The following is a 13004-nucleotide window of genomic DNA, read 5'->3' as shown; positions in this document are numbered from 1 at the left end:
CACTTGTCCTGGTCCATTATTTAAGCTGAGGATCATTTAAATAAGCAGAGCAGAAAAGAGGATACAAGAAAAGAGGACAGCCCAAATGCATCGAAGCAGTGAATGGCTGTTAGTTGTAATTGACAAGGCGGCTCATGAGACTCTGCATGTGTTTATGTGTGTCTGTGCCTCTCTGTAGCTCCACTGCACTGTACTGCATGCTGAAGAAAAATGGGTTGCAGTAAAGTGGTGCGTTTCTACCATCTCCCTCAGCCTCTGTCAGCAGTTTAGCCACAACCACAAGTCCAGATAAAACATTAAAGACGAGGCACTGACAAGGCAGGGCCATCCGGGGCCACTTAAAACCAATACCACAGGGCAGGGTAAGGCCTTCCATCAATTACAACCTTATTAGCCTAATCGTTATAAAATAATCCAATCCAGGAGACAGCTGAGTGTCAACTCTGCAGATCACCAAGTCAAGCAAACCAGTGGAGTGCAGGGGGAGGAGCCGGCCATAACAAAATATTGTGGCATTATATTTTGCAATACAAAAATGATATGCATTGTAGAGCCAAAGACTGGATTGTAGTATCAGCTAAATCTTTTCAGTCAATTTTTAAATTACAAAAGCAAATTTTCAGACCAGACCAATTTGACTCAAGCTGTATCTCTTTATACAATCCATGTTCCCTGTATGCTCATAAAAATGTTGTCATTATGAACTTTAGCAGATGTGTTTTCACCTTCAGCACATCTGCATGTGTTCATCTCTGCAGTCTTCTGACCATTACCTTTGTTTGAAATTCATGCAGCCTCTAGATATCGCTGCATTGCGCAAATAGATGTAAACAAGTTGTCATTACTGTGGTGGCGTTCTCCAAACTTTGTTATCAATTAGCTGAGATGATTTAGAACAGTAGTTCCCAATTGGTCCAGCCACGGTGTCTAGATTTCTCCTCAGTCATTAGTTAAACAACCACACATTTTAATATAGTCAGTGTCATACTTGCGTTTGGCATTGAGCTAGTTTGCTGTCTCTGTGTGGTCGCTGTCCCTTATTCACTAACTCTACAGCAGGAAACAGCACTTCAAAATAAAAGCTCTGTGCTGTAAATTCAGTGCAAAATAAAATGCGTTTTTTACAAACTCAAAACATTCTGGAGTCACTTGCAGTCCATTCAGGATGGACCCACCATCCACCAGTTGGGAACCACTGATTTAGAAAATCTACCACCTTTGCTGCGCCCATTGTCAGCAGGCAGCAGAGACACTGCACATTGCCACCTCAGTTGTGTTGGCACAGCAAGATGACGACATACATTTGTTCTGTATCTTCACGAGGGCATTCTCATACACTACATGCATTGCATTTATATACAGTAATCTAGCAGTTGTTTTTATCCAAAGCAGCATACATTTTCCACCACACAAACATGCATGAAAAGCACAGAAAAACAGCAAAGTAGAGGCAATTATAAATGATTAGTGTGTGAGAACAGTAGTTCTGTTAAAAAGGGAATTTCAAAACAACACAGCAGTCATTGTGACACGCTTTGTTCTTGTATTGATATAGTATTTACTTCACACTGACATTAATTATTGTCGGCTACTTTTGATAAATAAATACTGAAGTAGTGAATAAGTGTTGTGATCCATTAAGTTCTCCTTCATTATTTGAAAATACATTTTCCATTTTTTTCGTGTGTGCCTCTACTTGAGAATTTACGGTAAAAGCACCACTAGTAAATTGAACCATGAGGCCTGTGTTGTGAGACCGTGTTAGTCGCACCCTCGATGGGAAAGATGACACAGTGACGGGAGTTCAGCACAGCAAAAGCGGATGGGAGATGTAAAAGGAAGTGAAAGGTGACAGAAAAGGGGGAATGAAAATTTGAGAGCCAGCTGGCTGACCTCTAACTCACTGAGTCGGTGATTGAGGAGAAGGCAGTATTTTACTCTCTCCCCAAGGGGGTCAAGAGAAGACACCAGATTGGAAAAAAGTTACATAAAGGAAAGAAAGAATTCATCCCACCACTATCTCTATCATGACACTCCTCTCCCTGTCTCTCCCACTTGCCGTCTCTTTCTTCCTCTCTGAGATTTGACAGCAGGATGATAAATTACTAGTCATGCGTCTACAGAAGACTGATGGTTGAGGGAGTGGAGATCTCGTGTGCAGCAGCAGCAGTGGGCCTCACTAACTGGGACTGAGTGCAAAAGGATATGACTGTGTGGCAAAGGGCCAAAAAGAGCTGTGGTTTCTACACCACATCTGTTGCACTTCAAACAGATGTTCTGGTGACTGGCAGGCTCACGGGGCATGCTTGCCCTTTTTTGTTCTGGTCATGTGGTCTGAGAGTCACCTAGATCCAACCTACTTCTTTGTCCTTGTGAATAAGCATTAGTTACACTGACAGTGCTGGGCCTAGCACTTTCGGCATCCTAGGCAAGCTCCTCCTGCGCCCCAATTACTGCTGTTATCTTTTATATTTATATAAATCAACACAAATAAACAAAAGAAACAACTTAGCAAACAAATTGAATTAAAACAAAAAACAATAAGCGAACACTTTATGTGCAAATTTGAAAAATTTGTGTTCTTGTTTTCCGGCCTCAGCACCAGTGATAGACGTGGGTAGAGGCATTATGTTTCTGGGTAGTCTGGCAGTCCATACATTGGTCCGTCCATCTGTCCATCTGTCAATACATCCTTCAAATTTGGCACAAATGTCCACTTGGACTCAAAGCTGAACTGATTAGAATTTGGTGGTGAAAGGTCAAGATCACTGTGACCTTGCATTTATCTCATTCTTGTGAACATGATATTTAAATTGGGCCTTGAGGGAATTTCCTCAACTTTGGCACAAATGTCCACTTGGACTCAAGGATGAACTGATAAGATTTTGTCAGTCAAAGGTCAAGGTCACTGTGGCCTTAAAAAACATGTTTTTGGCTTAAACTAAAAAATTCATTTGCTAATTATGTCAAAATTTCACACAAATAGATAATAGGATAAAATGGTGAGGTGACATTTTATATCCACAAGGTCAAAGGTTACTTTCACCGTTACATTGTAATGTTATGAAAAATGCATTGCTGGCCATTATGAAACTTAATAATGCAGGAACAGTAGGAGAGACATCTGGTCAGATACAGAATTGGTGACACTAATCTTGGGTGTCCATTTTGAAACTGTGCTGACCTTCCGTTCTAACACATTCTCACACCGGCCTTGTCACATACAGTATTGACGTGCTTGGTCATGGACTTTCCACGTCCACATACGACGTGCAAGGTACCCTGGGTGCGCTGGTTGGTGACGTTCTGGGACACCATGATAAGTTCTGACTGCTACATGCATTTTCTTCTATTAAGATACACTTACATTTTCACAGAAAGTTTAACGTTTTAACACTTTCAAAATAAACGCACTATGTCGGTACAACTCCGCGAATTGAGTTTTTTTCCTTCAACAGCAAACACACATGGTTGGGTTTAGGCAACAAAAGCATATGGTTAGGTTTAGAGAGAATCTTGAGAATCATACGGGACACAAACACCGCTCTCTTGGGTGAAAGTCAGCATTTGGTAGACCCATCCATAATCCTCCCACCTTCCCCACTCGGACATTAACTTTCGTCCTTGTCTTGCCATGTTTCTCCCTGACGCAGCGTATCATGCTGAAGTTAGCGGACAGCTTTTTCGTCGGTGTCTGACGCTGTAAGTCACTGCCCAAGCGCCGGATTTCGACCACTTTGGTGTGCTGCCGGGCGGAAGATGTGTGTGAAGCAACCATGTTTTAGAATATCTAGCTTCTTTGCAGCAACATCCGTATTTGAAGTATTGTCAACTGTCATGGCTACATATGGGTCTGGACAGGTATAGATGTAAAGTGTAACTTAAAAAAAAATGTAAAAAAAAAATAATTGGGGGCCTATGTTGCCTATAGAAAGTTCCACTAATGACCACTGACCTCAATTCTGCTAGGAAATGGTTGCCATACTCAAGTGAGAGCTAAGGGGCTGCTTGAAGCGTTGTTTAATGATAATCTCTTTAGTTGTGATGTTATTGATTATTCAGCTTTTCATTTTTTGATTTATGTCCGAGCCTCGGTGCAACCAGACAGACCTTGACTTTAACATTGTTGTCTGACGTTCTGCTGAGTATGGGAAATGTCTGATAAATACCAAAACAGACACCACTTGACACTCACTGCCTGTGACATTGTTAGTCTAACGTGATGCGTTGCTGAATTTCACTCAGTTTGTCTTTATCTCCTCGTGCTGACAGCTACATTAGGAGAAGTTGTCCATACACAGGGAACAGGAGGACATGAGGTGGAAAATGTGTTGCACAAGCGAAATGCAAAAGACTCACACATACATGGACGCTTCTATTCTCGCATACACAGATGCACAGCATGTTAATAATTTAGAAATAATCATCTGATGCTGTATGTACACGATGTGACATTAGGCCATTTTCATTTGTGACATTCACACAGTGATAGATTAGAGAGAAGGGCAGTGTACGTGCCTGCGTGTGTGTGTGTGTGTGTGTGTGTGTGTGTGTGTGCGGTGTCCTCAGGAAGCAACCTTATCTTCTACTGCAAATCCAATTATTAGCGCACAGCAATTTACTGCACAGCATCTGTGCATGTGTGCAGAATGTCCATTTGTGCACATGTTCAGTCATGCATATCGTATATGCCTGTCAGTCTACAACAGGCATGACAGATGACTCAACCGAGCAGTCATGTTATGTTGAAGTGATATTTGCATAATGATATAATACTATGATAAATTTCAGATGCTACAAAATGACATCTCAGTGTGGCCATTACAAGCACAAAGGATATGTGAGTACCAGACAATAGGTACTTGTCACAATAAAGGCAATTGTTAAACTTCTCTTTATTATTCCAGCAACATTTTGACTTACAGTAATATGCCCCCACTCAAGTTCTGAATAATTTACTAACATGAATCAAAGGCAGACATTTTCTAAGAATAGTTTTCTGATGCATTGCATTTTTTCCCCTCATTTGAATCACATATTGCCTTCTCTTTTCCCCATTTATATGAGGACTAATTTGTAAAATGACACACAAGCATACACTAATGCTGTATTACAGAGCAGTCTTACACTGTTATTACTATTATTATATGTATTACAATATATATTGCCGCTTAACAGTTCAAGGAGGACCCAGATGCAGACTAACAGGCTGGTTGAGGTGACAAAAAGTGAGCTTTAATACAGCCAATAAAAAACATCCAGATACAGCAGGTAACAAAGTCCAAATGAAAGCAGAACAAAAAATAAATTGAAAATCACATGGGATACGGAGCATGGACGACATCAAGAACACAGGGACGAGCTCAGGAATACACAGAGATGAACATAGACGAGCTGACAAAGAATAAAGGGAAACACACAGGTATATATACACAGAAAACTAATCACAAGAACGAGACACAGCTCAGGGAAATTGACATACAGGGAAATGGAGATTGGCTAACAACAAGGGTGTGGAGGGGAACACTAGGGTGGAGCAAACAATACTAATACACAACAGGTGTGAAGGGAAGACTCTGGGAACAGGGAAGAACTAACGAGACAGGTGTGACAGCAGAAAACACACAAAGACAGGAAGTAAAACCAGACACAACACACGAGGAAATAATCTACAAAATAAAACAGGAAGCAGATTAAACGTGAATGAATAACATGAAACAAGGGACACAAACAGAAAACTAGAAAACAAAGTCCATAGAATGACAGACTATAAACAAACCCATGATCATGACAATATATGACATATAAGGTATTATAATCAGTTACAATGACGCTTAAAGCAACAAAAACATAAGGATTTTTGTTGGTTGAACAAACACTGAAACCTGAAACTTTTTTTTAAAATGGAAGTATGTGTGAAAAGTCTGACAGGCTGTCATTTACTACCAAGCAAGACAAGCAAATGTACACAGTATGGTAACCGTCAATTTTCATATGGGTTCACAGTATACTGCTGCAACCCTGGAAAAGACAACAGAATGAGTGATGAGGCTGTAACTATGCCTTAAATAGTAATGCAAAAGGAAATGTTAGTGCCTCCATTATGCAAAAATGTTTAAATAATAAGCCCATTAATTACGTTATGCTATGATGTTAATGCTAATTATCATTAGCTCTATTATCCCAGACATAGCCTGCAATGTCTGCTCTTCAGGAATATTATTTAACCATCATTTTCTTTTCTTTTCTTCTCCTCTCCTCTGCTTTACATTACTTAGGCTACATCTTGGCTGGATTGCAACCATTTACATCTACAGTTCGACGAATAGTTTTTATCAATAATCATTCTGTTTTGTGTGCTTGTGTGTATTTTTCCTTTGCTATGTTCAGGGATTATTTATTTATTGGTATTTATGTGTCATCCAAAAGAATCTCTGCATTACTATTACATAAATACTGTATTTCAACATACACATTTGATCTTGCTCTCTCCTCTTTCTGGCACTCACACTCACACACACACACATGGACACCACCACAACAGTAACATGTACTGTAAGTATCTATGGGGGAGTGACATGGTTTGGTGCACTGTTTTTAGGTGCGATGATTAGCTCCAAGCAGGTGCTAGTTTGCCTCGTGATCCCTGGAGTGTTTCACAGGAAATACCAGTAAATTGCTGCAGGTGATAATACCTCACAATGAGGTGACAAGTTTATTGCATGAGGAAGGAAAAAAATAAGGTGCTAAGTAAATCATTTGTCCCCACTTGTGCACTGGTAGAGCTGAGAAAATAAGTGAGAAAAGAATTAGGAAATTACTGAACACAAACATCAACATTATGTAATATGAACCTTTTTTTTTTAACATATACTGCACATTTAAGATAATCTCACATTTACAGTTTAATTTACAGTTCAGTTTGTTTTCAAAAATACATATTTTTCCTCTTACCAATTGTTTTGGTGTGAGTTGCTGAGTGTTGAAGATATCGGATGTAGAGACTTTCTTCTCTTTAGTGTAATGGAATTTAGTTGCACTCAGCTTGTGATGCTCAGAGGGCCAAAAAATTACATTACAAAAATTGAAAAACTCTACATTGATGTCTCTTTCCAGAAATCTTGACCCAGTTACTCAGGTTAATCTACAAACCTTGTTGGGAGCAGTTTCTTAAAGGAACTATTTTCTCTCTACTGAAGTACACTTGCCAACGGTGTTGCCACACAAAAGGAAGTGTGCATCTACTGTTAGCTCATGTTACAGCTCAGCTAAGAAGGGCATCATTAATTAATGTTTCTTCACAACCACGAGCCTCTCATCCATGAGTAGATGCACTCTTCCTTCTGCATGGTGACACGTTTGGCATTAGTAGTTCGGTGGAAAGAAAATAGTTCCTGGATGAAACTGCTCACAACAATCATTATCTATGTATTTCTGTTTCTGGAAAGAGACATGGCTGTTGAGTTTTACAAATGTATTTTTGGCGCTTTGAGGACCACAAGCTGAGTGCCATCTAGTTCCATTATATTTGAGAGAAGGCAGACACTCAGCAACTCACACCAAAATAATCCAAATTGCTAAATAGCACTACAGATAAGAAAAAGATATGCACTTTTGATTTGGGGGTGAACTGTCCCTTTAACACACCTGTGTTTTTGCTATGAAATGTTAGTGAACTGATGATGATTCAAAAAATAAGACAATTCTCCTGCTGTATTTACAAGCATTGCTGGTGTAAACCAACCTAACAGCATCAGCTTAGAATTTATCATATTTGATATAAAGAGATTGTATGAAAAGAGCTGTAAATGTTGTAGTGATGGATCATCCAATTTGGTGTTTTGATTTCTGAAGGAACAATTACAAGCTACTAGCTTTTACTGACTCACAGTTTACTTAGGGTGTACATAATAGAAGCGGATTCTCTGTGTATTTTGAGCATCACTGGATAATACAAATCTGAATTATGCCTCTGAAAACTGTGAAATGCAGCTGCAGCACACACTGATACAGTTGTTCTAAAGAGGAAGTTGTGTAATACTGTATATTGACCGGCTGCCCAGCAACAGCCACATTCATTAAACAGTGGCTATCAGGATCACCAGGATATCTGCTCAGTTCTTTGTGAATCAATAGCTGTAGAGGTCATGGATGATGCACATACATGTGAGAGTGTGCATGTGTGTGACTGCGTATCATCTGAAGCAATCCTCCCTAACTCATCAATATCCTCTCTCTCTGCGCCCCCTCCGCCTGTCTTTCTCTCCCCCCTGCCCTCACCTCTCTGTCTCCCACCTAGATGGTTTATAAGCCCTGGCTGTGTTCTCAGTACTTCCAGACCACCCAGATGCACTGCAGTAAGCGAATCCCCTGTGGTCAGTACTGCCTGGAGGTGCAGCAGCGGTGCCCCTTCGTCCTGCCCGACAATGATGATCTCATTCATGGAGGCAGCCCCAGTTTTATATGCACAGGTACAAAAAATATCTTACAGTGTTTGCATTAATCTGTTTGTATAAAGCTCCTGTGCGTGTTTTCTTTTAACCTTATTTTAAAGATTAGTATCACATGCAGCTGCCCAGTCTCACTTCAGTGCTCAGCAACTCAACTGAGCACTTGGAGCGAAGTGCTTTGTTGACTATGTGAGGGATAAAGGAGCATTACTTCCTTAAATCCGAGGATTCGAAGCCACAGCAACAAGCATCTCGAACCTCTACTGCTTCTGCCCACCCTATGTACTATAGATCATGCTCTTCACCTGTGAAACTTAGGCCCCATCCCATTTCTTTTTACCCCTACCCCTAGTTTTGAGTGCCCCTTTGAACAGAGTTTCAAGGGGTGGAAATCTTCAACTATAAAATGGGATAACACTTCAAGACCCTGAAACATCATCAGCATCGTCATGAATGGTATTTACATAAATAGACATGATGATTGCAATAATGGTATTATCACAGTGACATTTGCCTGTAATTTATCTGATAGATATCGGAAAGCATGGATGCTAGTCCATTGCTCATAACTTAAAGAGCATGGACATCAGCAGTGAGCTAAAACATGTTTCTGACAACATTTAAAGTGAGAAATAGGCAACTCACTTTGGTCATACAGGGACAGGATGGCTTATATCAATGACACAGGTACCCCATAATCCTGCAGCTTCTGTCTCCAAGTCCACGAAGCACGTGTAGACTGGATGGGCAAACTCCCACAACCCTGCAAGAGTAAAGAGCTGGTCCACTGTTTCATGGTCAGGGCAGAATTGGCATTGCTCCTCTTGAATCTGAGGTCAGAGCCTCCTTTCCAGCACCCTGGAGTAAACTTTCCCCAGGACCCTGAGCAGTGTGACACCCCGATAATTGGAGCTCACCTTCTGGTCCCCTAGTTTTTTAAAGTGGGAACCACCATCCTGATCTGCCACTCCACAGGCACTGTACCTGACCTCTACACGACTCTAAAGAGGCGTGTCAGCAAAGACAGCCCAACAATGTCAAGAGCCTTCAGCATCTCAGGGCAAATCTCATTCACACCCGGCGCCTTGGCACTGGGAAGCTTTTTGACTACCTCAGTGACCTCTGCCAGGGATGTGGACGAGAGTTTTCTCAAGTCTTTAGACTCAACAATATCCCCAGTCCAGGCAGGCAGTTTTCCTCCCCTGCTGAGCACAGCCTGAGATGAGCCCTGCTTTCACTTCCTGAGGTGTCTAATGGTTTGCTAGAACTTGCTTCATGCCAACCAAAAGTCCTTCTCCATAGTTCCCAGTTCACCCTCAATACACACTTGGGTTTGCCAGCCTCCCCAGCATCTGATCCAACTCACCACCAAGTGGGGATCAGTTGACAGCTCTGCTCCACTCTTCACCCGAGTGTCCAAGACATACAGCCACAGATCTGATGATACAACCACAAAGTCAATCATTGATCTTTGGCCTAGAGTGTTCTGGTACCAGGTACACTTATGAATCTCCCTGTACTTGAATATGGTGTTTGTTATGGCCAATCCATGACTCGCACAGAAGTCGGAGTATCGTAATTTTAAATGTTTTTTAACGTAGAAAATACAATTAGGAGTTTCTTTTGTTCTTTGTACAGCCATCTTTCTGATGATTTCTCATAACACTCGGTTTGAAATGTGCCTCTGAAAAACCTCAGTATTGAGGGCCATGTAGCCCTAACACTTTGCCCTACACCTCTATCCCAACAAGAATCAGGACACTCCTCCCTTAGACTTGAAAGGGCCAAACAGTGTACTGGGATTGTACAATGAGCAAACACATTGTTAACACATTTGAACGTAGGGTCCTGCTCAATGATACTTCAGTAGAACACAACCCTTTGATGGTCTCACAGTGAACACTTGTGACTTTACAGTTACAGGATGTTCTGTTTGACCTGACTAACAAGGGGATACACCATTACAACAAATTGTTAGCAATTCATTCACAGCACCAGGAGACAGCTGTACAGTGGAGCACTATCTTTATGTTCTGCCTGTACTGCACTCTGTTGATCAGTGTTAGTGAATGTGGTGCTTATTCACACATGATGACCTTTTTTTGTCAATGTACATGGAAGGTAAATAAGTGGGAGCACAGTTTTTCTGTGTGACCAGACTTTTGTCCCCAGAACTTGATTAATACAAAGACACACACTCACATCATGTGTTGATGCCGCCCTCTAGTGGTCATATTGAGCATCAGGTTACATTCATGTACAGTATAAAAGAAGAAATTCAAAGTGTTTGTCATAATTAGTTAAGTTTTTCTATTAATCAACAAATGTATGTATTCATTAAGAATACAAAACAAGGCTGCTTTTCTCACTCTTTGAAACTGAAGGATAAGACTGGCAATATTCTGTCACATTTTTACAATCATCAACAAAAGACCAACTATGTTAGTCTGTTTTTAATAGTTGCTGATGCCCCCAGCCTGTCTGTAGCTCTCAACTCCAAGCCCCTTCATCTCATTGGAAGAAATATTTAAAAATGGGTCACACACACATATATATTTGCTTACAGTCATTATCATATTGTCTATGTGTGTATGTATATGGGACCCTATGATGATAATTACCATGTATTCATGCAAATCACCTCTCAACTCCTGCAATAAAAATGACATGACTTCCATTTTCCTCCATGCTAGGCTGAAATGTGAGCATGTTTGTTTGACATGGCCAGAATAAATGGAGATAAATTGAGATAGATCAAATTTGTCTTGAAGATCTGAAACAGCTGAGCACTGTAGGTTTCGTCAAATGTTCCTCAGACAGGAGAAAATGGTACAATGGTCTGGTAATTTTAAGATTAATACAGATCCACTGCACTAGTGAGTATTTAGGGTGATGTATATGGGGTTGAGTCAAAATAGGCTACAGCCTGTCATGTTCATTGTAATGAAGAAACTTATCTCCCAGTGTAAAAGTGCAGCTCATTGGTGTGTTTTTAATATTTTTGGGACAGTTATGGGGCTTTGCGTCTCATTAGAATAAACTACACTGACAGTACTTGTTATCTGGATCATTTAATTGGATTTGGTCGTTCCACAGGCTTTTCTGACAATATAGAAAATGTAGAATAACACCCTCCATCCTCTTCTGGACTCTATGGGTTGTACTCTTCCAATCACAGTCACCACTGAAATTTGAATAAAGGTAGCTGGCAAATCAGCACGTGCGAATATGTGCAGAGCCCACAGGATGTAGAGGAGCCTTACAGTCTTAGCATCCTACTCTGTCTGTAGCAAGCGGAGTAGGAGCAACAGAGTGCTTAGGTAAAGAGCTCTGCTTGTGCTAATAGAACTAAGGTTACAATATCATAACCTTCATTTCAACTCCAGTTGCAAATAAATATGTTTTTTGGGGGACACTAAAAACTGCTAAGCATGTAAAAGACTTTTTCCTTGGTAAATTGGGTAACAATATTTACTTGTGAGTTTTCTTTTCATTTGCTTGCGTTTTCTAACGTTGCAGATCACTGAGCTCTCTTGGCCACGGTGCTTTCAAACCATAATTTCATGATCAAAGTCATAGGAATGTATTAATGTTATTTTGTCTTTTATCTCTTTTTTTTTTCTAGTGGGCGAAGCTGGATTAGCTGCAATATTCTTTTTGTAACAAGAGGCAAGGACAGGATTTATAAAGTAAATGTTAAGACAACATGTGTGCTAACTGTTTAAATCTCCACTCCCACCACCACCCCCTTCCCCCAAAAACAAACCCCAGGGCTGCTGGAGGACCATCCATCAGGTGTTGACCCGAAAGCAGAGTGCTGCGACGTGCGGTGGGACTTGAAAGTGGACAACCGTTCCCGGGGGACCCTGAAAAGAACTCACCCGCCATGCCAGCACCGTACCTCCCTCAGCTCCTCGGCAGCCTGCAGACTGTGTAACAGCCGGCTCAAACTCTGCCTGCTGGTCCTCGTCCTCCTACACACTGTTGCCAGCCTCACTGCATCCCACAATGCAACAGGACTGGGCCTCCCCGCCATCACGCCTCTGGAGGAGAGCCCCGCCAACGAGGAGTGATAGAGCTGCCAGGAGGAGGTGAGGTTGTTGGGGTGGGGGATTCCCTCACCATGGCAACCAGTGTGGAAAAATACAGCCACAGTTGTGCGAACGGCTGGAGCTGTGTGCCTGTGGACATTCTGCAGCGCTTTCTGGCAAATGGAAAATGTGGGACGCTTTGAGACGAAAGACACACAAATCAATCAAAACAAATAAATAAGTAAACAAACAGACACACTGAGGGACTCAACCAGTCCCTTAGATAGAAAGGGGACAATGCCACAGCCTTTGTTGAGTGGGAAGGTCGGCTTCCCCATGGCTGAGTTTCTCTCACTACGCTTTTTTACACTGTGTTCCAATTATTGGTTTCTGTTGCACTGGCTGACTATGGAATAACACAATCATATTCTCTTTCTAATGTTCATCCTTTGTGTTTGTTTCTGGGTCTCTCATACAGGAAGAAAATGTGTTCTCTAAATAAGACAGATAATGTGTAAAAAAA

The 13004-nt window shown here is 41.2% G+C and overlaps 1 protein-coding gene across 1 annotated transcript in view; it reads left to right on the top strand.

Annotated features, from left to right (window-relative positions):
* nalf1b (NALCN channel auxiliary factor 1b) overlaps nucleotides 1–12669 on the top strand; it is a 108526-nt gene extending 95857 nt beyond the window's left edge. Inside the window, exons 2-3 of the mRNA XM_033617088.2 lie at nucleotides 8300–8471; nucleotides 12222–12669. Of these exons, the coding sequence (XP_033472979.2) occupies nucleotides 8300–8471; nucleotides 12222–12523 (474 nt within the window). The 3' untranslated portion in view covers nucleotides 12524–12669. The remainder of the gene's footprint in view (nucleotides 1–8299; nucleotides 8472–12221) is intronic.
* The last annotated feature ends 335 nt before the right edge of the window (nucleotides 12670–13004 follow it).

Source organism: Epinephelus lanceolatus, chromosome 14 (assembly GCF_041903045.1).
Source record: "Epinephelus lanceolatus isolate andai-2023 chromosome 14, ASM4190304v1, whole genome shotgun sequence".
Lineage (NCBI taxonomy): Eukaryota > Metazoa > Chordata > Actinopteri > Perciformes > Serranidae > Epinephelus > Epinephelus lanceolatus.
This window is presented reverse-complemented; position numbering and strand designations above follow the sequence as displayed.